The 19,901-nt window shown below is 44.2% G+C and overlaps 2 protein-coding genes across 2 annotated transcripts in view; both read left to right on the top strand.

The window, feature by feature from the left end:
* Positions 1–19,901, top strand: part of LOC309566803 (vomeronasal type-2 receptor 26-like) — a gene marked incomplete at both ends in the record, with an annotated part of 356,998 nt that overhangs the window by 42,388 nt on the left and 294,709 nt on the right. The window contains one exon of the mRNA XM_082272118.1: positions 11,113–11,895. Within this exon, the coding sequence (XP_082128244.1) occupies positions 11,113–11,895 (783 nt within the window). The remainder of the gene's footprint in view (positions 1–11,112; positions 11,896–19,901) is intronic.
* LOC309567099 (vomeronasal type-2 receptor 26-like) overlaps positions 1–19,901 on the top strand; it is a gene marked incomplete at its 3' end in the record, with an annotated part of 254,334 nt that overhangs the window by 195,736 nt on the left and 38,697 nt on the right. The window lies entirely within an intron of this gene.

Raw genomic sequence — 19,901 nt, 5'->3', positions numbered from 1 at the left:
TTGTTTGTACCCCTAAAAGGCTAGGAGTAGGGGGGGTATGGAACAGGCAGCACCCTCAAACCTTCAGAAGTATGAGATGAACCCCAACAACTTGGAAAGGTGGATCTCTCTCACACGTACCAACACAGACTATCCCCCAATTTAACTGATCCCCAAAGGTTTTTGATTAAATAGCGGAATAGAAAATATGATCCCAAAAAAGTGTATGTATATCACACGTACACAACCACACTAGGCCCCAATTACTATTGTTTGTACCCCTAAAAGGCTAGGAGTAGGGGGAGTATGGAACAGGCAGCACCCTCAAACCTTCAGAAGTATGAGATGAACCCCAACAACTTGGAAAGGTGGATCTCTCTCACACGTACCAACACAGACTATCCCCCAATTTAACTGATCCCCAAAGGTTTTTGATTAAATAGCGGAATAGAAAATATGATCCCAAAAAAGTGTATGTATATCACACGTACACAACCACACTAGGCCCCAATTACTATTGTTTGTACCCCTAAAAGGCTAGGAGTAGGGGGAGTATGGAACAGGCAGCACCCTCAAACCTTCAGAAGTATGAGATGAACCCCAACAACTTGGAAAGGTGGATCTCTCTCACACGTACCAACACAGACTATCCCCCAATTTAACTGATCCCCAAAGGTTTTTGATTAAATAGCGGAATAGAAAATATGATCCCAAAAAAGTGTATGTATATCACACGTACACAACCACACTAGGCCCCAATTACTATTGTTTGTACCCCTAAAAGGCTAGGAGTAGGGGGAGTATGGAACAGGCAGCACCCTCAAACCTTCAGAAGTATGAGATGAACCCCAACAACTTGGAAAGGTGGATCTCTCTCACACGTACCAACACAGACTATCCCCCAATTTAACTGATCCCCAAAGGTTTTTGATTAAATAGCGGAATAGAAAATATGATCCCAAAAAAGTGTATGTATATCACACGTACACAACCACACTAGGCCCCAATTACTATTGTTTGTACCCCTAAAAGGCTAGGAGTAGGGGGAGTATGGAACAGGCAGCACCCTCAAACCTTCAGAAGTATGAGATGAACCCCAACAACTTGGAAAGGTGGATCTCTCTCACACGTACCAACACAGACTATCCCCCAATTTAACTGATCCCCAAAGGTTTTTGATTAAATAGCGGAATAGAAAATATGATCCCAAAAAAGTGTATGTATATCACACGTACACAACCACACTAGGCCCCAATTACTATTGTTTGTACCCCTAAAAGGCTAGGAGTAGGGGGAGTATGGAACAGGCAGCACCCTCAAACCTTCAGAAGTATGAGATGAACCTCAACAACTTGGAAAGGTGGATCTCTCTCACACGTACCAACACAGACTATCCCCCAATTTAACTGATCCCCAAAGGTTTTTGATTAAATAGCGGAATAGAAAATATGATCCCAAAAAAGTGTATGTATATCACACGTACACAACCACACTAGGCCCCAATTACTATTGTTTGTACCCCTAAAAGGCTAGGAGTAGGGGGGGTATGGAACAGGCAGCACCCTCAAACCTTCAGAAGTATGAGATGAACCCCAACAACTTGGAAAGGTGGATCTCTCTCACACGTACCAACACAGACTATCCCCCAATTTAACTGATCCCCAAAGGTTTTTGATTAAATAGCGGAATAGAAAATATGATCCCAAAAAAGTGTATGTATATCACACGTACACAACCACACTAGGCCCCAATTACTATTGTTTGTACCCCTAAAAGGCTAGGAGTAGGGGGAGTATGGAACAGGCAGCACCCTCAAACCTTCAGAAGTATGAGATGAACCCCAACAACTTGGAAAGGTGGATCTCTCTCACACGTACCAACACAGACTATCCCCCAATTTAACTGATCCCCAAAGGTTTTTGATTAAATAGCGGAATAGAAAATATGATCCCAAAAAAGTGTATGTATATCACACGTACACAACCACACTAGGCCCCAATTACTATTGTTTGTACCCCTAAAAGGCTAGGAGTAGGGGGAGTATGGAACAGGCAGCACCCTCAAACCTTCAGAAGTATGAGATGAACCCCAACAACTTGGAAAGGTGGATCTCTCTCACACGTACCAACACAGACTATCCCCCAATTTAACTGATCCCCAAAGGTTTTTGATTAAATAGCGGAATAGAAAATATGATCCCAAAAAAGTGTATGTATATCACACGTACACAACCACACTAGGCCCCAATTACTATTGTTTGTACCCCTAAAAGGCTAGGAGTAGGGGGAGTATGGAACAGGCAGCACCCTCAAACCTTCAGAAGTATGAGATGAACCCCAACAACTTGGAAAGGTGGATCTCTCTCACACGTACCAACACAGACTATCCCCCAATTTAACTGATCCCCAAAGGTTTTTGATTAAATAGCGGAATAGAAAATATGATCCCAAAAAAGTGTATGTATATCACACGTACACAACCACACTAGGCCCCAATTACTATTGTTTGTACCCCTAAAAGGCTAGGAGTAGGGGGAGTATGGAACAGGCAGCACCCTCAAACCTTCAGAAGTATGAGATGAACCTCAACAACTTGGAAAGGTGGATCTCTCTCACACGTACCAACACAGACTATCCCCCAATTTAACTGATCCCCAAAGGTTTTTGATTAAATAGCGGAATAGAAAATATGATCCCAAAAAAGTGTATGTATATCACACGTACACAACCACACTAGGCCCCAATTACTATTGTTTGTACCCCTAAAAGGCTAGGAGTAGGGGGAGTATGGAACAGGCAGCACCCTCAAACCTTCAGAAGTATGAGATGAACCCCAACAACTTGGAAAGGTGGATCTCTCTCACACGTACCAACACAGACTATCCCCCAATTTAACTGATCCCCAAAGGTTTTTGATTAAATAGCGGAATAGAAAATATGATCCCAAAAAAGTGTATGTATATCACACGTACACAACCACACTAGGCCCCAATTACTATTGTTTGTACCCCTAAAAGGCTAGGAGTAGGGGGAGTATGGAACAGGCAGCACCCTCAAACCTTCAGAAGTATGAGATGAACCTCAACAACTTGGAAAGGTGGATCTCTCTCACACGTACCAACACAGACTATCCCCCAATTTAACTGATCCCCAAAGGTTTTTGATTAAATAGCGGAATAGAAAATATGATCCCAAAAAAGTGTATGTATATCACACGTACACAACCACACTAGGCCCCAATTACTATTGTTTGTACCCCTAAAAGGCTAGGAGTAGGGGGAGTATGGAACAGGCAGCACCCTCAAACCTTCAGAAGTATGAGATGAACCCCAACAACTTGGAAAGGTGGATCTCTCTCACACGTACCAACACAGACTATCCCCCAATTTAACTGATCCCCAAAGGTTTTTGATTAAATAGCGGAATAGAAAATATGATCCCAAAAAAGTGTATGTATATCACACGTACACAACCACACTAGGCCCCAATTACTATTGTTTGTACCCCTAAAAGGCTAGGAGTAGGGGGAGTATGGAACAGGCAGCACCCTCAAACCTTCAGAAGTATGAGATGAACCCCAACAACTTGGAAAGGTGGATCTCTCTCACACGTACCAACACAGACTATCCCCCAATTTAACTGATCCCCAAAGGTTTTTGATTAAATAGCGGAATAGAAAATATGATCCCAAAAAAGTGTATGTATATCACACGTACACAACCACACTAGGCCCCAATTACTATTGTTTGTACCCCTAAAAGGCTAGGAGTAGGGGGAGTATGGAACAGGCAGCACCCTCAAACCTTCAGAAGTATGAGATGAACCTCAACAACTTGGAAAGGTGGATCTCTCTCACACGTACCAACACAGACTATCCCCCAATTTAACTGATCCCCAAAGGTTTTTGATTAAATAGCGGAATAGAAAATATGATCCCAAAAAAGTGTATGTATATCACACGTACACAACCACACTAGGCCCCAATTACTATTGTTTGTACCCCTAAAAGGCTAGGAGTAGGGGGGGTATGGAACAGGCAGCACCCTCAAACCTTCAGAAGTATGAGATGAACCCCAACAACTTGGAAAGGTGGATCTCTCTCACACGTACCAACACAGACTATCCCCCAATTTAACTGATCCCCAAAGGTTTTTGATTAAATAGCGGAATAGAAAATATGATCCCAAAAAAGTGTATGTATATCACACGTACACAACCACACTAGGCCCCAATTACTATTGTTTGTACCCCTAAAAGGCTAGGAGTAGGGGGAGTATGGAACAGGCAGCACCCTCAAACCTTCAGAAGTATGAGATGAACCCCAACAACTTGGAAAGGTGGATCTCTCTCACACGTACCAACACAGACTATCCCCCAATTTAACTGATCCCCAAAGGTTTTTGATTAAATAGCGGAATAGAAAATATGATCCCAAAAAAGTGTATGTATATCACACGTACACAACCACACTAGGCCCCAATTACTATTGTTTGTACCCCTAAAAGGCTAGGAGTAGGGGGAGTATGGAACAGGCAGCACCCTCAAACCTTCAGAAGTATGAGATGAACCCCAACAACTTGGAAAGGTGGATCTCTCTCACACGTACCAACACAGACTATCCCCCAATTTAACTGATCCCCAAAGGTTTTTGATTAAATAGCGGAATAGAAAATATGATCCCAAAAAAGTGTATGTATATCACACGTACACAACCACACTAGGCCCCAATTACTATTGTTTGTACCCCTAAAAGGCTAGGAGTAGGGGGAGTATGGAACAGGCAGCACCCTCAAACCTTCAGAAGTATGAGATGAACCCCAACAACTTGGAAAGGTGGATCTCTCTCACACGTACCAACACAGACTATCCCCCAATTTAACTGATCCCCAAAGGTTTTTGATTAAATAGCGGAATAGAAAATATGATCCCAAAAAAGTGTATGTATATCACACGTACACAACCACACTAGGCCCCAATTACTATTGTTTGTACCCCTAAAAGGCTAGGAGTAGGGGGAGTATGGAACAGGCAGCACCCTCAAACCTTCAGAAGTATGAGATGAACCTCAACAACTTGGAAAGGTGGATCTCTCTCACACGTACCAACACAGACTATCCCCCAATTTAACTGATCCCCAAAGGTTTTTGATTAAATAGCGGAATAGAAAATATGATCCCAAAAAAGTGTATGTATATCACACGTACACAACCACACTAGGCCCCAATTACTATTGTTTGTACCCCTAAAAGGCTAGGAGTAGGGGGAGTATGGAACAGGCAGCACCCTCAAACCTTCAGAAGTATGAGATGAACCCCAACAACTTGGAAAGGTGGATCTCTCTCACACGTACCAACACAGACTATCCCCCAATTTAACTGATCCCCAAAGGTTTTTGATTAAATAGCGGAATAGAAAATATGATCCCAAAAAAGTGTATGTATATCACACGTACACAACCACACTAGGCCCCAATTACTATTGTTTGTACCCCTAAAAGGCTAGGAGTAGGGGGAGTATGGAACAGGCAGCACCCTCAAACCTTCAGAAGTATGAGATGAACCTCAACAACTTGGAAAGGTGGATCTCTCTCACACGTACCAACACAGACTATCCCCCAATTTAACTGATCCCCAAAGGTTTTTGATTAAATAGCGGAATAGAAAATATGATCCCAAAAAAGTGTATGTATATCACACGTACACAACCACACTAGGCCCCAATTACTATTGTTTGTACCCCTAAAAGGCTAGGAGTAGGGGGAGTATGGAACAGGCAGCACCCTCAAACCTTCAGAAGTATGAGATGAACCCCAACAACTTGGAAAGGTGGATCTCTCTCACACGTACCAACACAGACTATCCCCCAATTTAACTGATCCCCAAAGGTTTTTGATTAAATAGCGGAATAGAAAATATGATCCCAAAAAAGTGTATGTATATCACACGTACACAACCACACTAGGCCCCAATTACTATTGTTTGTACCCCTAAAAGGCTAGGAGTAGGGGGAGTATGGAACAGGCAGCACCCTCAAACCTTCAGAAGTATGAGATGAACCCCAACAACTTGGAAAGGTGGATCTCTCTCACACGTACCAACACAGACTATCCCCCAATTTAACTGATCCCCAAAGGTTTTTGATTAAATAGCGGAATAGAAAATATGATCCCAAAAAAGTGTATGTATATCACACGTACACAACCACACTAGGCCCCAATTACTATTGTTTGTACCCCTAAAAGGCTAGGAGTAGGGGGAGTATGGAACAGGCAGCACCCTCAAACCTTCAGAAGTATGAGATGAACCTCAACAACTTGGAAAGGTGGATCTCTCTCACACGTACCAACACAGACTATCCCCCAATTTAACTGATCCCCAAAGGTTTTTGATTAAATAGCGGAATAGAAAATATGATCCCAAAAAAGTGTATGTATATCACACGTACACAACCACACTAGGCCCCAATTACTATTGTTTGTACCCCTAAAAGGCTAGGAGTAGGGGGAGTATGGAACAGGCAGCACCCTCAAACCTTCAGAAGTATGAGATGAACCTCAACAACTTGGAAAGGTGGATCTCTCTCACACGTACCAACACAGACTATCCCCCAATTTAACTGATCCCCAAAGGTTTTTGATTAAATAGCGGAATAGAAAATATGATCCCAAAAAAGTGTATGTATATCACACGTACACAACCACACTAGGCCCCAATTACTATTGTTTGTACCCCTAAAAGGCTAGGAGTAGGGGGAGTATGGAACAGGCAGCACCCTCAAACCTTCAGAAGTATGAGATGAACCCCAACAACTTGGAAAGGTGGATCTCTCTCACACGTACCAACACAGACTATCCCCCAATTTAACTGATCCCCAAAGGTTTTTGATTAAATAGCGGAATAGAAAATATGATCCCAAAAAAGTGTATGTATATCACACGTACACAACCACACTAGGCCCCAATTACTATTGTTTGTACCCCTAAAAGGCTAGGAGTAGGGGGAGTATGGAACAGGCAGCACCCTCAAACCTTCAGAAGTATGAGATGAACCCCAACAACTTGGAAAGGTGGATCTCTCTCACACGTACCAACACAGACTATCCCCCAATTTAACTGATCCCCAAAGGTTTTTGATTAAATAGCGGAATAGAAAATATGATCCCAAAAAAGTGTATGTATATCACACGTACACAACCACACTAGGCCCCAATTACTATTGTTTGTACCCCTAAAAGGCTAGATGAGGAGTAGGGGGAGTATGGAACAGGCAGCACCCTCAAACCTTCAGTATGAGATTGTGTTCACTGTACCCCACAAAGATTGAGTTCACTGCACCCCACAATGATTGTGTTCACTGCACCCCACAAAGATTGTGTTCACTGCACCTCACAAAGATTGTGTTCACTGTACCCCCCAAAGATTGTGTTCACTGCACCCCACAAAGATTCTGTTCACTGTACCCCACAAAGATTGTGTTCACTGCACCCCAAAAAGATTGTGTTCACTGCACCCCAAAAAGGATGTTGTTCACTGCACCCCAAAAAGGATGTTGTTCACTCCACCCCAAAAAGATTGTGTTCACTGCACCCCACAAAGATTGTGTTCACTGCACCCCAAAAAGATTGTGTTCACTGCACCCCAAAAATGATTTTGTTCACTGCACCCCAAAAAGGATTTTGTTCACTGCACCCCAAAAAGGATGTTGTTCACTCCACCCCAAAAAGATTGTGTTCACTGCACCCCAAAAAGATTGTGTTCACTGCACCCCACAAAGGATTTTGTTCACTGCACCCCAAAAAGATTGTGTTCACTGCACCCCAAAAAGGATGTTGTTCACTGCACCCCAAAAAGGATTTTGTTCACTGCACCCCAAAAAGATTGTGTTCACTGCACCCCACAAAGGATTTTGTTCACTGCACCCCACAAAGATTGTGTTCACTGCACACCAAAAAGGATTGTGTTCACTGCACCCCAAAAAGATTTTGTTCACTGCACCCCAAAAAGATTGTGTTCACTGCAGCCCAAAAAGATTGTGTTCACTGCAGCCCAAAAAGATTGTGTTCACTGCAGCCCAAAAAGATTGTGTTCACTGCAGCCCAAAAAGATTGTGTTCACTGCAGCCCAAAAAGATTGTGTTCACTGCAGCTCACACACAGAAAAATGGATGTGGATCACTGACACCTGCCTATCTCCAATCCCACACCACACAGCAATATCGATTGTAGTTTGTAGAACACAGTTTCCCTAAAATTCAGCAGACTCTGTCCCTAACAGGATTGAGAAGAGATCGTAGATCAGGATTGAGTGCAGACCCCACCCCCCACACAGCAATATCGATTGTAGTTTGTAGAAGACACTGACCCTATATAATTCAGCAGACTCTATCCCTAAAATGCCTACAACTCGCCCTGCCTAAACACTCCGACCTGTCCCTCAATTCTATCCGGACACAAATGTTTTTTTCCTGCCTATCTTTCCCTAATCAGCAGCCAGCACGTTGATGTGTGCTCTGTCCCTGAATCTAAGCAGCATAATGACGCCGCTGCGGCTGCCTCGAACTTATAAAGACTTGGTCACATGCTTCAGACGGCCAATCACAGCTACTGAGACATTTGCAGGCATGGCTGGGATGGCTTAAGGCACACCAGTTAAACGATTGTTGATTGGCTGTTGAAAGCCCGCCATGAAAAGAGCGCCAAAGCATGCAAAACCCGGAAATAAAACGACCGAACACGGATTTTTACCCGAACATACAGTAAAGTGTCCGTGTCCGTGTTCGGGTACAAAAAATCCAATTATTCGGTACGAACACGAATAATACAGTCCGTGTTCGCTCAACACTAAACACAAACACACACACACATCATAGGTTGAACTGGATGGACGGATGTCTTTTTTCAACCTCACTAACTATGTAACTATGACACAACCTGCACGTCAGGCGTCTTATTTGTGACTGCCCGATGCGATGGAACCCAACGTTGTTTATGCTTGATAGGCTGCTCCAGAAGAAACGTGTAGTTAACGACTACCTGTACGAACTCTGCGGCAGGACAGGTTCTGGGGAGCTTGGGTTTTTTTCACCTCGCCAGTGACTATGTGGGCTAATTTTTGGGGCCTATACTGGCCGACACTTACTTATTTATCCTGTGAATGCCTAATGTACCTCCAGCCACAGAATATAACGTTCTTAGCTGTCAGGCAAACCCATGTGAGCTAATTTTTCGGGCCTATACTGGCCGACACTTACTTCTGTATCCTGTGAATGCCTAATGTACCTTCAGCCACAGAATACAACGTTCTTAGCTGTCAGGTAAACGCATGTGGGCTAATTTTTGGGGCCTGTACTGGCCGACACTTACTTCTTTATCCTGTGAATGCCTTATTTTTCAGACTGGTATTGAAAATCAATGGGTCTGTAAACATTCTGCCAAATTGTGGAATGGATGCGGACCCATTTTACAGACATGTGAATGGACCCTATATGTATTTGACATGTATTTACCGGCTGCTGTCAGTTCTGGCTGACTTAGGAAAAAAAAAAAAAATTTTGCTGTTAAAAAAAAAAAACTTTTAGGGCAACTTTTCCAATTGCAATACTTCTGTTATGACGTTGTCCATGTGGTGGGACTATTTGTGCACAGCTAGTAAGTATTTTGTGGCTGCAAATATGACCTAAAGGTTTTTAAAGTTTGCCTCCCATTAAAGTGAATGGGGCCCCTCGCAAACTTGGGGTTCGTGGACATTTGATAAGATTTGCGGCTAACGTTCGCGAACCACCCCGGCCGATGTTCGTCCATCACTATACTTCATCGACAGCACTGTTTGGTGGAGTGGATAGGGAAATTTGATTTACAGTGGCTCCTCCTGTCATTACTATTCACAGCAGAGCAGTGGTCCTGCCCGCCACCAGGCCAATTCAGAGAGATAAGTTCCTTGGACAATTGGAGGATTTACATAAAGTGTTAGCAATGCAGGGCAGAGGTCCCAACCACTACCCAGGTTGTTCAGAGAACAGGGTAGGCAATAGACACTTGGAGCGTGCTCACAGGTGGTGGAACCACTGTAGAATTTAGAAAAGCCTGCAGATTGTTGCCCCTGCCAACATGCAGGAAGAAGTGACTGGCAGGATCAATTGACCTTTTAATTTTAGGTAAATGTATTAAACAAAATAGAAGGGGGGGTTACTGGCCCTTTAGCTTTTATTATTTGGTCCATTTTGGTTTGGTAAACATACCACTGAATGGTATTTTATAATATGGCTACAAAAAAATACCCATTGAGCCTGTGTGAGGACAAATCTAGTCATTACCTGTGCTCTCCATCTCTGCCTCTTTTTTCCAGGCTCTTGCTGCTAAAGGTCTTAATTGCTTGTTTTAAAAAATCCTTTGAACCTTTTTTGGAGGTCAGTGTGTATGTGTGGGCATTACTTTGATCTGTCTTTGCAAAGAAGTATTAGAGCTTGTACTGCAATTACTGGACTCTTTGATTATTTCCAGTTCGCTCTGATCTTTTAAAGTTACACATATAAGGTACAGATGCATACACATGTACTGAGAGAAGCATGTCGACCATCCTTTGATGACCTCTTTCTGAAAATGCTGGTAAACTGGCTTTTCTGGCAAGCCAAGCAAGCAGATCACAAGTAAAGTCAGGGTGATGTCACATCTCCTGATTTGTATAGTTTGGTTATGCATATTTTTGCCTGAGTAAGAAAGCCTTATGCAGAAAAGGGTCAATGTTCTCTGAATGAGGTCCAACATACTCACTGATAAGTCCAAGCTTTAGCATTTAATACTTATGACCCTTGCTGATTGGAGAGCTATCGATCTGACACAAAACTGGGGCAAATTGTACATCTTCAGGCAGACCACTGTTTCAATGCAAAGAGCAAAGAACCTTCTCTACAGATTGCTGGCAGTGGATAAGCTTGTCTACTCAGGCTCTGTAAGACTTTGACCATCTTTGTTTTGATGCTCATGGAAGGTTTTTCGCTGATTTAATCTGAAAGATGAATTGTATTTTTAAATATTTGTACAGTGCAGTCTCTAATGGTAATTTCAGTGGCAGATGGATATGAAAGTAATCTGAAAATTTAGTCACATTATAGTTAATAGTTAATCCTCCTCTTTTCAGATCAGCTATGGAGCCAGCGATTACTCATTAAGTGACAGACGCCTTTACCCGCATGTTTTCAGGACCGTTCAGAATGATTATGTCCAATATTTAGCAATTGCCAAACTAGTGAAATATTTTGGCTGGAATTGGGTTGGAATACTTTTATCAGACGATGATGCCGGAGAGAATGAAGCAAAAATCCTAAAGAGACATTTGGCTTCCCAGGAGATTTGTGTTGCTTTTGAAAAAAGAATGACTGAAAATGTTGCTACAATGGATCAGTGGAGTTACACACTTAGCAAAGTACATTGTAAAGTTTTAATACTTTGTGGTTCCTTCACAAGCAATGCTCGGATTTTCCTTTATGAATACACTCGTACCAATAAAAACAATATGCTTATCCTTCCCCCAAGCTGGACTTCAGATCAAATCAAGTTATTAACTGCTTTCATAGGTTTTATAACAAGTTTGTCCTTACAGTTTTTGGATCCACAAATTCTTACAGATGAAAGTCTGTTTTATGTCGATGTTTTGTCAAGACATCCACAAATGGGGCTGCTGCTGGATAATCTGATCATTACATTTTACAATATAACATCAACTCAAAATGCGAAAAATATTTATTTCCAAAATGTTCCTGTTTCTACTTACAGTTTTTTAAGAACCATTGTTTCAATACCTGACAACAGTATGCTTTTCAGAGGATCATTAAGAATGTATATTGCAGTAAAAGCTATGGCTGAAGCTATACATATTTTCAATACGTTTAAACACAGTTTTAATATTAACAGATTTAATCAGGTAAAGTTCGTTTGAGATTTGTATGTTGGGCAAGCGCAAGCCATTGGAAGGATTGGCAAAGAGGGTTGGTGGTTAATGTAATGTAAGGTAGATGAGTCTAGTAGCAGCCCTATAGATGGGATGTGTAGAAGTAGGCCAATGAGGGGGAGGTTGCTATAGTCGAGGTGAGGGATAAAAAGTGAATTTGCAGCTTGGTGGTGTCATTGGTAAGAAGGGGTGTATTCTGGAGATCTTAGGGAGGTTAAGGCAGCAAAATTGGGACAAGGATTGGCCACTGGGTCAAAAAGAGAGGTCAGAGTTCAGGACCACACCTAACATGCTGACATGAGGGGATAGACTAATGATTGTGTTATTTATCTCAAAGAAAAAGTCAGGGGAGAGGACATGGGGGAAGGAAAAATATGTTTTGGCATTTGAGCATATCTCAGGGCTGCAAAGGGAATTGGTTCTGAGACTTCTCTCTGCTAGACTTTGTGTCTGAACAGGGAAATTGTATAATTTTCATCATATGTCACTAAGTGCAGGTCCCACTCTGGCCAATGTTTCAGGAGTAGCTCCACTGAGGGACACCAACCAAACATATATATTTTAGTAGAAGGTAGTCAGAGCAGGAATAGGCTGACATTTGAGCTGTGGGTGGCCCTGTCAGCATCACCCGGCTCGACATACTTTGACTGAAAAATCAAAAGAGGTGGGTAGAAAGTTGTAGGCTGAACAGTGACTGCATGCTAAAAGAAATTAATGTCTTTTGTAATTAGTCATATGTTGCTTGTGCAAATTTCTTAGTGTATGCTTTAACCACATATTGACCGTCCCTTAGCAGATTTACTGCTAAGGTGTGAGAGGAAAAGTTTGTTGGGCGCTTCTGCTGGGAGATGGGTCCCCAATGCAGGGGTCTTGATGGGAGAAAAGCGACCAGACTGATGACCGGACCTCTGGGGTGCATGAATGCACCACACCAACACCGAGGGCAGCTCTAACAGGCAGAAGCAAAGTCCCGCTGGCAGGCAAGAGAGAAAAAATAGGTGCCGCTGAGTGTGGCAGATGTAACTTTATTGCATGACAATATCATAGACTTACATGGAAGTTGATGTATATCCTCGTGGCTCTGGGGTCCCTTCCTGGTCCACAGCGGTTCCGTCCTCTGGCTGACCGGCTGCTGGGAGATGACGCTGCAGAGGGAACCAATAGGAGGGACTGGATCAAACCGAAGCAGTGTAGGGCGGCCGTTCTGTGCATAATCACGTACATATAAACAGATACGTGATTCTGCACTTCTGCCTAGTGGGCATGTGCGTGCTGCTGGCGCGCCACATCTACTGTGATTAGTCATAGCAAAAGCCGATTAGCGGCCGCTGGCGAATAGATGTCTGCTGGCACCCACAGATCATCGGGAAGACACAAAGGACAGAGCTCCATTCTGACAGGGGGGGAGTCATGGATTTTCATTTGGAAAGAAAACTCATCACTTCCTATAGTAAATGCACCTAACAGTACACAAAAACACTGGCTAGACACACATTTAACACTTTGATCGCTCCTATGCTTAACCCCCCTCTCAACCAGTGTCATTAGTACAGTGACAGTGCATATTTTTAGCACTGATGACTGTATAAGACCGCATTCACACTGGTACGACTTGGACCGCGACTTGTCAGCCTGACAAGTCGCATCCTCACGCTCCCATTGTGTAGTACAGGAGCCATTCTAATAGGAGCATTCCCGCATTCAGCCCCCCCGCATTGTGCCCAAATCCTGAGCTGTGCCGTCCGGCTCCCCTCCCCCGCTCCTCTCTCGGCTCCCCCCGGTGTCCTGTCCTCCGTCCCTGGCTGGGAGTGTTGTTGTGATCGGGGATCTAACATGGCGACGGTGCCTGTGTACTGCATCTGCCGCCTGCCCTACAACGTGACCCACTTCATGATCGAGTGCGACGCCTGCAAGGACTGGTTCCACAGTAGGTAGGGATCGGCTGTGTGTCATCCGGGCCTCCGGGTGTGCGGTGCCCGGGGAGGGGGATGTCCAGGGAAGGGGAGGGTGGGGTCTTATTGTTACCCACGATGGCACTATGGCATCTCTGCATTGAAAGGGGGCACACTGGCATATCTGCATTGAAAGGGGGCACAATGATCTCTGCATTGAAGGGGGCATGCTGGTCTCTGTGCATTGAAAGGGGGCACACTGGTCTTTGTGCATTAAAAGGGGGCACACTGGAATCTCTGCATTGAAAGGGGGCACAATGATCTCTGCATTGAAAGGGGCACACTGATCACTGCATTGAAAGGGGGCACGCTGGTCTCTGTGCATTGAAAGGGGGCACACTGGTCTCTGTGCATTGAAAGGGGGCATGATGATCTCTGCATTGAAAGGGGGCACGCTGGCATCTCTGCATTGAAAGGGGGCACGCTATACCTCAATTACTGAAGGCCCCTTCCACACTTTTGTGATCTCAAAGTCACACAATTTTTTACAGCATTTTTTTGCCGCAAAGCAATGCCTATTACATTTTTCTGTTTGTGCCCCCCCAAAAATTTTGAGCACCAGCCGCCACTGCTGACACACTAGACTCACACTATACTCACACTACACTCACACTACATTATACTGACACGCTATACTCACACTACACTATACTGACACACTATACTCACACTACACTATACTGACACACTATACTCACACTACATTATACTGACACACTATACTCACACTACACTATACTGACACACTATACTCACACTACATTATACTGACACAAATGACTGACATTTGTGACACTTTTGGGGGGACCAGTGACATTACTACAGTAATCAGTGCTAAAAATATGCACTGTTACTGTAATAATGACACTAGCAGGCAAGGGGTTAATACTGGGGATGATCAAGGTGTTAGATGTGTGCCTAATGCTTACTGACTTGTTTGTGTGTGTGTGTGTGTGTGTGTGTGTGGGGGGGGGGTTCTGTGACAGGTACAGAGATCGCAGGTTCAGCATAGCTGAAATTGCTGATCTGTCCCAGCCTGTCAGTGAGAAGATCTGCTTGCTTTGTTTACATAAGCAGGCGGCTCTTCTCTCCGTTTCCCGGATGATCGCCGCCTTTCCTCCCCCGCCCGACTCCTTTTGTGTCTAAACACAGCGGGAGCACGCCGCAGAAACCCCTTCCCCTCCAGTCACGTAGTGCTATGTGACTGGACCCAGGGAAGCTGTACTGCCGCAGTAATATTACTGTGGGTGGTCGGCAAGCGGTTAAGTAATTACACCATTGATGGTAAACTCTATAATAGAAAGCATAAATCTTTTGAATTACTTCAAACTTTCTTTCCAACGCAGAAATTACTTGCATATGCTACATTAACATCTTACTTCCAAAACAACCTTATGCCTACTCTTGAAATGAATACTCTTGCATTTCTGGACCAAAGTAGCAATAACGCTCAGGGTTATCACCAATCTTTATAACATAATTCATTCTAAATGTCTATTTAGCAAATCATCCTTGTTACTTAAATTGGAGGAGGGAACTCCATACCTCATTCACATTACTTGTAGTTATGCATATTCCAAATGCACCACTTACTGGGAAATGTCTCCAAAATCACTTGAGATGGTACATAACCCCTTATACAGTGTCCACATTTTCTATCCCACCGGACAACACTTGTTGGAAAGGTTGCAGCTTAATTGGCACCTTGATGCATATGCTATGGTTTTTTGCTGTATAGCTTTTGAAAATCAACACGCAAACTGCTTTCAGCATTCAGAGGGCTAAATATAAGAACCTAATCCTGAACTCGCTCTGCTTAAAGAAAGTACCCGCTGACCTGTTTTGTTTGAAGCTAGGCTCTCCATAACTAAAAGATGTAAATCGAATGAGATTTGAAATATCAATGAAGTGAAAAGGCAAATAGCTTTAGCCTACGATAAAGAAAATCATAGGTCTTATATTCTGTTTCAAGCTGACAAATTCTATAAGCCTTTGACAACTTAGAAAGCATAATCAAGACCAACTTAGATAATGGGAATGCTCAATAGTGATGGACGAACATCTGATGGGACAGTTCGCGAACGCGATGGCGCAAACTCGCTCAAATGTTTGCGAACCTCAGGTTCGCGGCGGGTGCCATCCATTTATAATGGCAGGCGAACATGAAAAACCTCCAGGTCATATTTGCAGCCAAAAATACTTACTAGCTGTGCACACATAGTCCCACGACATGGACACTGACATACCAGAAGTATTAAGAGAATCTGCGATCGACAAGCATTCTTTTTTTATCTGCGAAATTTCGTCAATTCAGGAGCGCATGAAGGCCATGGAGGAGAGGCAACGCCAGGCTATAAAGGGGGTGCAGGAGATGATCCTACTATTGGAAAAGTTGCCATCAATTTTTTATTTTTTTTATAAGTTATATAAATCATTTATACAGTTATAATGTGTATTTTGTTTTTTGTAATATTGCTAGTTTTTATAGTGTAATAGCTTGGCCTAAATCAGCCAGAACAGACAGCAGCCAGTAAATACATGTTAAATACATATAGGGTTCATTCACATGTCTGTAAAATGGGTCCGCATCCATTCCAAAATTTAGCGAAACGTTTACAGACCCATTGATTTTCAATTCAAAAAACATGACAGGCAGAGGAAGAGGCAGACACTTACACAGGGGTGGTAGGGGTAGGGCAGGAGCAGTAGGCCGGAGCCAAAGTGTGAAGTTTTGACTGCTGGCTTGTCGGAACTGATAGCCCACCAACTACTGCCATATCAACTGGTGGACTCAGAGGCCTTTCGTAAATTTGTGGCCATTGGAACACCACAATGGAAGTTCCCAGGCAGGAAATATTTCTCGCAGAAGGACATTCCAGAGCTGTATGGCCATGTTCAGCGGCAAGTGAATATATCTCTGGCACACAGTGTTGGTGCCAAGATACATCTGACCACAGACACATGGTCTAGCAAACACGGGCAGGGAAGGTATATCACTTTTACTGCCCACTGGGTGAACCTTCTGACGGGCGTCAAGCATGTAACCCGTGGCACCCCGTGTAGATTTGGTTGCACCGCCACAGATTGCATGCAGGCCTGCCTCTTCTTCTCCTCCTTCTCCTCCATCCTCCTTCTCCTCCTCGGCTGACTCCTCCTTTTCCACTGCTACCGTGTCTTCGGCTGCTCCGCCCAAGATCCCCAGAACCTATTCCAAATGCCAGGTGAGACGTTGACATGCTGTGCTGCGTCTGTTGTGCCTGGAAGCCAAGAGCCACACTGGTCCTGCACTCCTTTCAGCTTTGCGTTACAGGCAGATCAGTGGCTGACACCGCGGAATTCGACAGTTGGTAAAGTAGTGTGCGACAACGGTGCCAATCTGCTGAGCACGTTGAAACAGGGCAAAATAACACACGTGCCATGCATTGGAACACCTCCTGAACTTGGTCGTGCTGCGTTTCATTGTCAAATACCCTGGGGTCCAGGACGTCTTGCGGCAGGCCAGGAAAATCTCGGGCCATTTCAGAAGATTTTACACAACCATGGGTCGCCTTGCTGACATTCAGCGGCGACACAACCTGCCCGTCAGGCGTCTAATTTGTGACTGCCCAACGCCATGGAACTCAACGTTGCATATGCTTGATAGGCTGCTCCAGCAGAAACATGCAGTTAATGACTACCTGTACGAACTCTGTGGGTTTTTTTCACCTCGCCAGTGGCTGCTCATATGGGATGCATGCAGACTTCTGCGGCCTTTCGATGAGATCACCAAACTGGTCAGTCACGGCCAGGGCGCCATCAGTGACATTGTACCTTACGCTTTCTTTCTGGAGCGTGCATTGCTTTGTTTCATCGATCAAGCCGTCGAGGAGAAGGAGCAGAAAGATGAGGAAGTCGCAATGTTGGATGAATTCCCAGTGGGTGCTACTCCATCCAGCTACAATCACAGAGGGCGGTCAGAATGCAGCACTTCCAGGCCTTGCTGCGAGAAATGATGCATTCTGCTTTTGCGTGCGCTGGCAGAGGAATTTCCAGCCACAAAGAGACAGTTGCGGTTAGCAATCCAACAGCGCCTGCAAGAAGAGGGCGGTTTTAAGATGTGTTGGTCACTTCAGATATGAGATCCTTCTTTCAGCCGACCCATCGACAGCTGTACTCCGGATCCAGCATCAGGGAACGCCTAGACCGACAGGTGTCCGACTACATCGGGTTAATGGCCGATGTGGACGCTCTGAGGAGTGATTAACCCCTGGACTACTGGGTGGGCAGGCTTGACCTCTGGCCAGAGCTTGCACAATTTGCAATGGAAATGTTGGCTTGCCCCCCGTCCAGTGTCCTATCCGAAAGGACGTTCAGCGCAGCAGGGGGGATCGTGACCGATAAGCGCACTCGCCTAGCTCATGACAGTGTAGACTACCTCACATTTATAAAAGTGAATGAGGCATGGATCTCTGAGGAATTCAACACATGTGACCAGTAGACCATGTTTCATTGAAATTCCTCATGCCAGGCCACAAATATCCGCCAGACCGCCATCCACCCACAACAATTCCTGGTCCTTGTCTTCACTAAATACAGCGGCATAAAAGGCATTTCATGTCCATTGAATGGCAAATTTTTGGGGCGTTTCAGGGCCGACAATTTTTTTTTCTGTGAATGCCTAATGTACCTCCAGCCACAGAATAAAACTTTCTTTGCTGTCAGGTAAACCCATGTGGGCTCATTTTTGGGGCCTATACTGGCAGACACTTACTTCTGTATCCTGTGAATGCCTAATGTACCTCCCTCCAGCCACCAAATACTACATTCTTTGCTGTCAGGTAAACCCATGTGGGCTCATTTTTGGGGCCTATACTGGCCGACACTTCAGTATCCTGTGAATGCCTAATGTACCTCCCTCCAGCCTCCAAATACTATGTTCTTAGCTGTCAGGTAAACCCATGTGGTCTAATTATTGGGGCTTATACTGGCTGACACTTACTTCTATATCCTGTGAATGCCTAATGTACCTCCAGCCACCAAATACTACGTTCTTAGCTGTCAGGTAAACCCATGTGGGCTAATTTTTGGGGCCTATACAGGCCGACACTTACTTCTGTATCCTGTGAATGCCTAATGAACCTTCAGCCACAGAATACTACGTTCTTAGCTGTCAAGTAAACCCATGTGGGCTAATTTTTGGGGCCTATATTTGCCGACACTTACTTCTGTATCCTGTGAATGCCTAATGTACCTTCAGCCACAGAATACAACGTTCTTAACTGTCAGGTAAACCCATGTGGGCTAATTTTTGGGGCCAATACTGGCCGACACTTACTTCTGCTGTATCCTGTGAATGCCTAATGTACCTCCCTCCATCCACCAAATACTACGTTCTTTGCTGTCAGGTAAACCCATGTGGGCTAATTTTTGGGGCCTATACTGGCCGACACTTACTTCTGTATCCTGTGAATGCCTAATGTACCTCCCTCTAGCCACCAAATACTATGTTCTTAGCTGTCAGGTAAACCCATGTGGTCTAATTATTGGGGCCTATACTGGCCGACACTTACCTCTGTATCCTGTGAATGCCTAATGTACTTCCAGCCACCAAATACTACATTTTTAGCTGTCAGGTAAACCCATGTGGTCTAATTATTGGGGCTTATACTGGCTGACACTTACTTCTATATCCTGTGAATGCCTAATGTACCTCCAGCCACCAAATACTACGTTCTTAGCTGTCAGGTAAACCCATGTGGGCTAATTTTTGGGGCCTATACAGGCCGACACTTACTTCTGTATCCTGTGAATGCCTAATGAACCTTCAGCCACAGAATACTATGTTCTTAGCTGTCAAGTAAACCCATGTGGGCTAATTTTTGGGGCCTATACTTGCCGACACTTACTTCTGTATCCTGTGAATGCCTAATGTACCTTCAGCCACAGAATACAACGTTCTTAACTGTCAGGTAAACCCATGTGGGCTACTTTTTGGGGCCAATACTGGCCGACACTTACTTCTGCTGTATCCTGTGAATGCCTAATGTA

The sequence above is a fragment of the Pelophylax lessonae genome, assembly GCF_965119305.1.
Source record: "Pelophylax lessonae genome assembly, chromosome: 1".
Taxonomy (NCBI): domain Eukaryota; kingdom Metazoa; phylum Chordata; class Amphibia; order Anura; family Ranidae; genus Pelophylax; species Pelophylax lessonae.
This window is presented reverse-complemented; position numbering and strand designations above follow the sequence as displayed.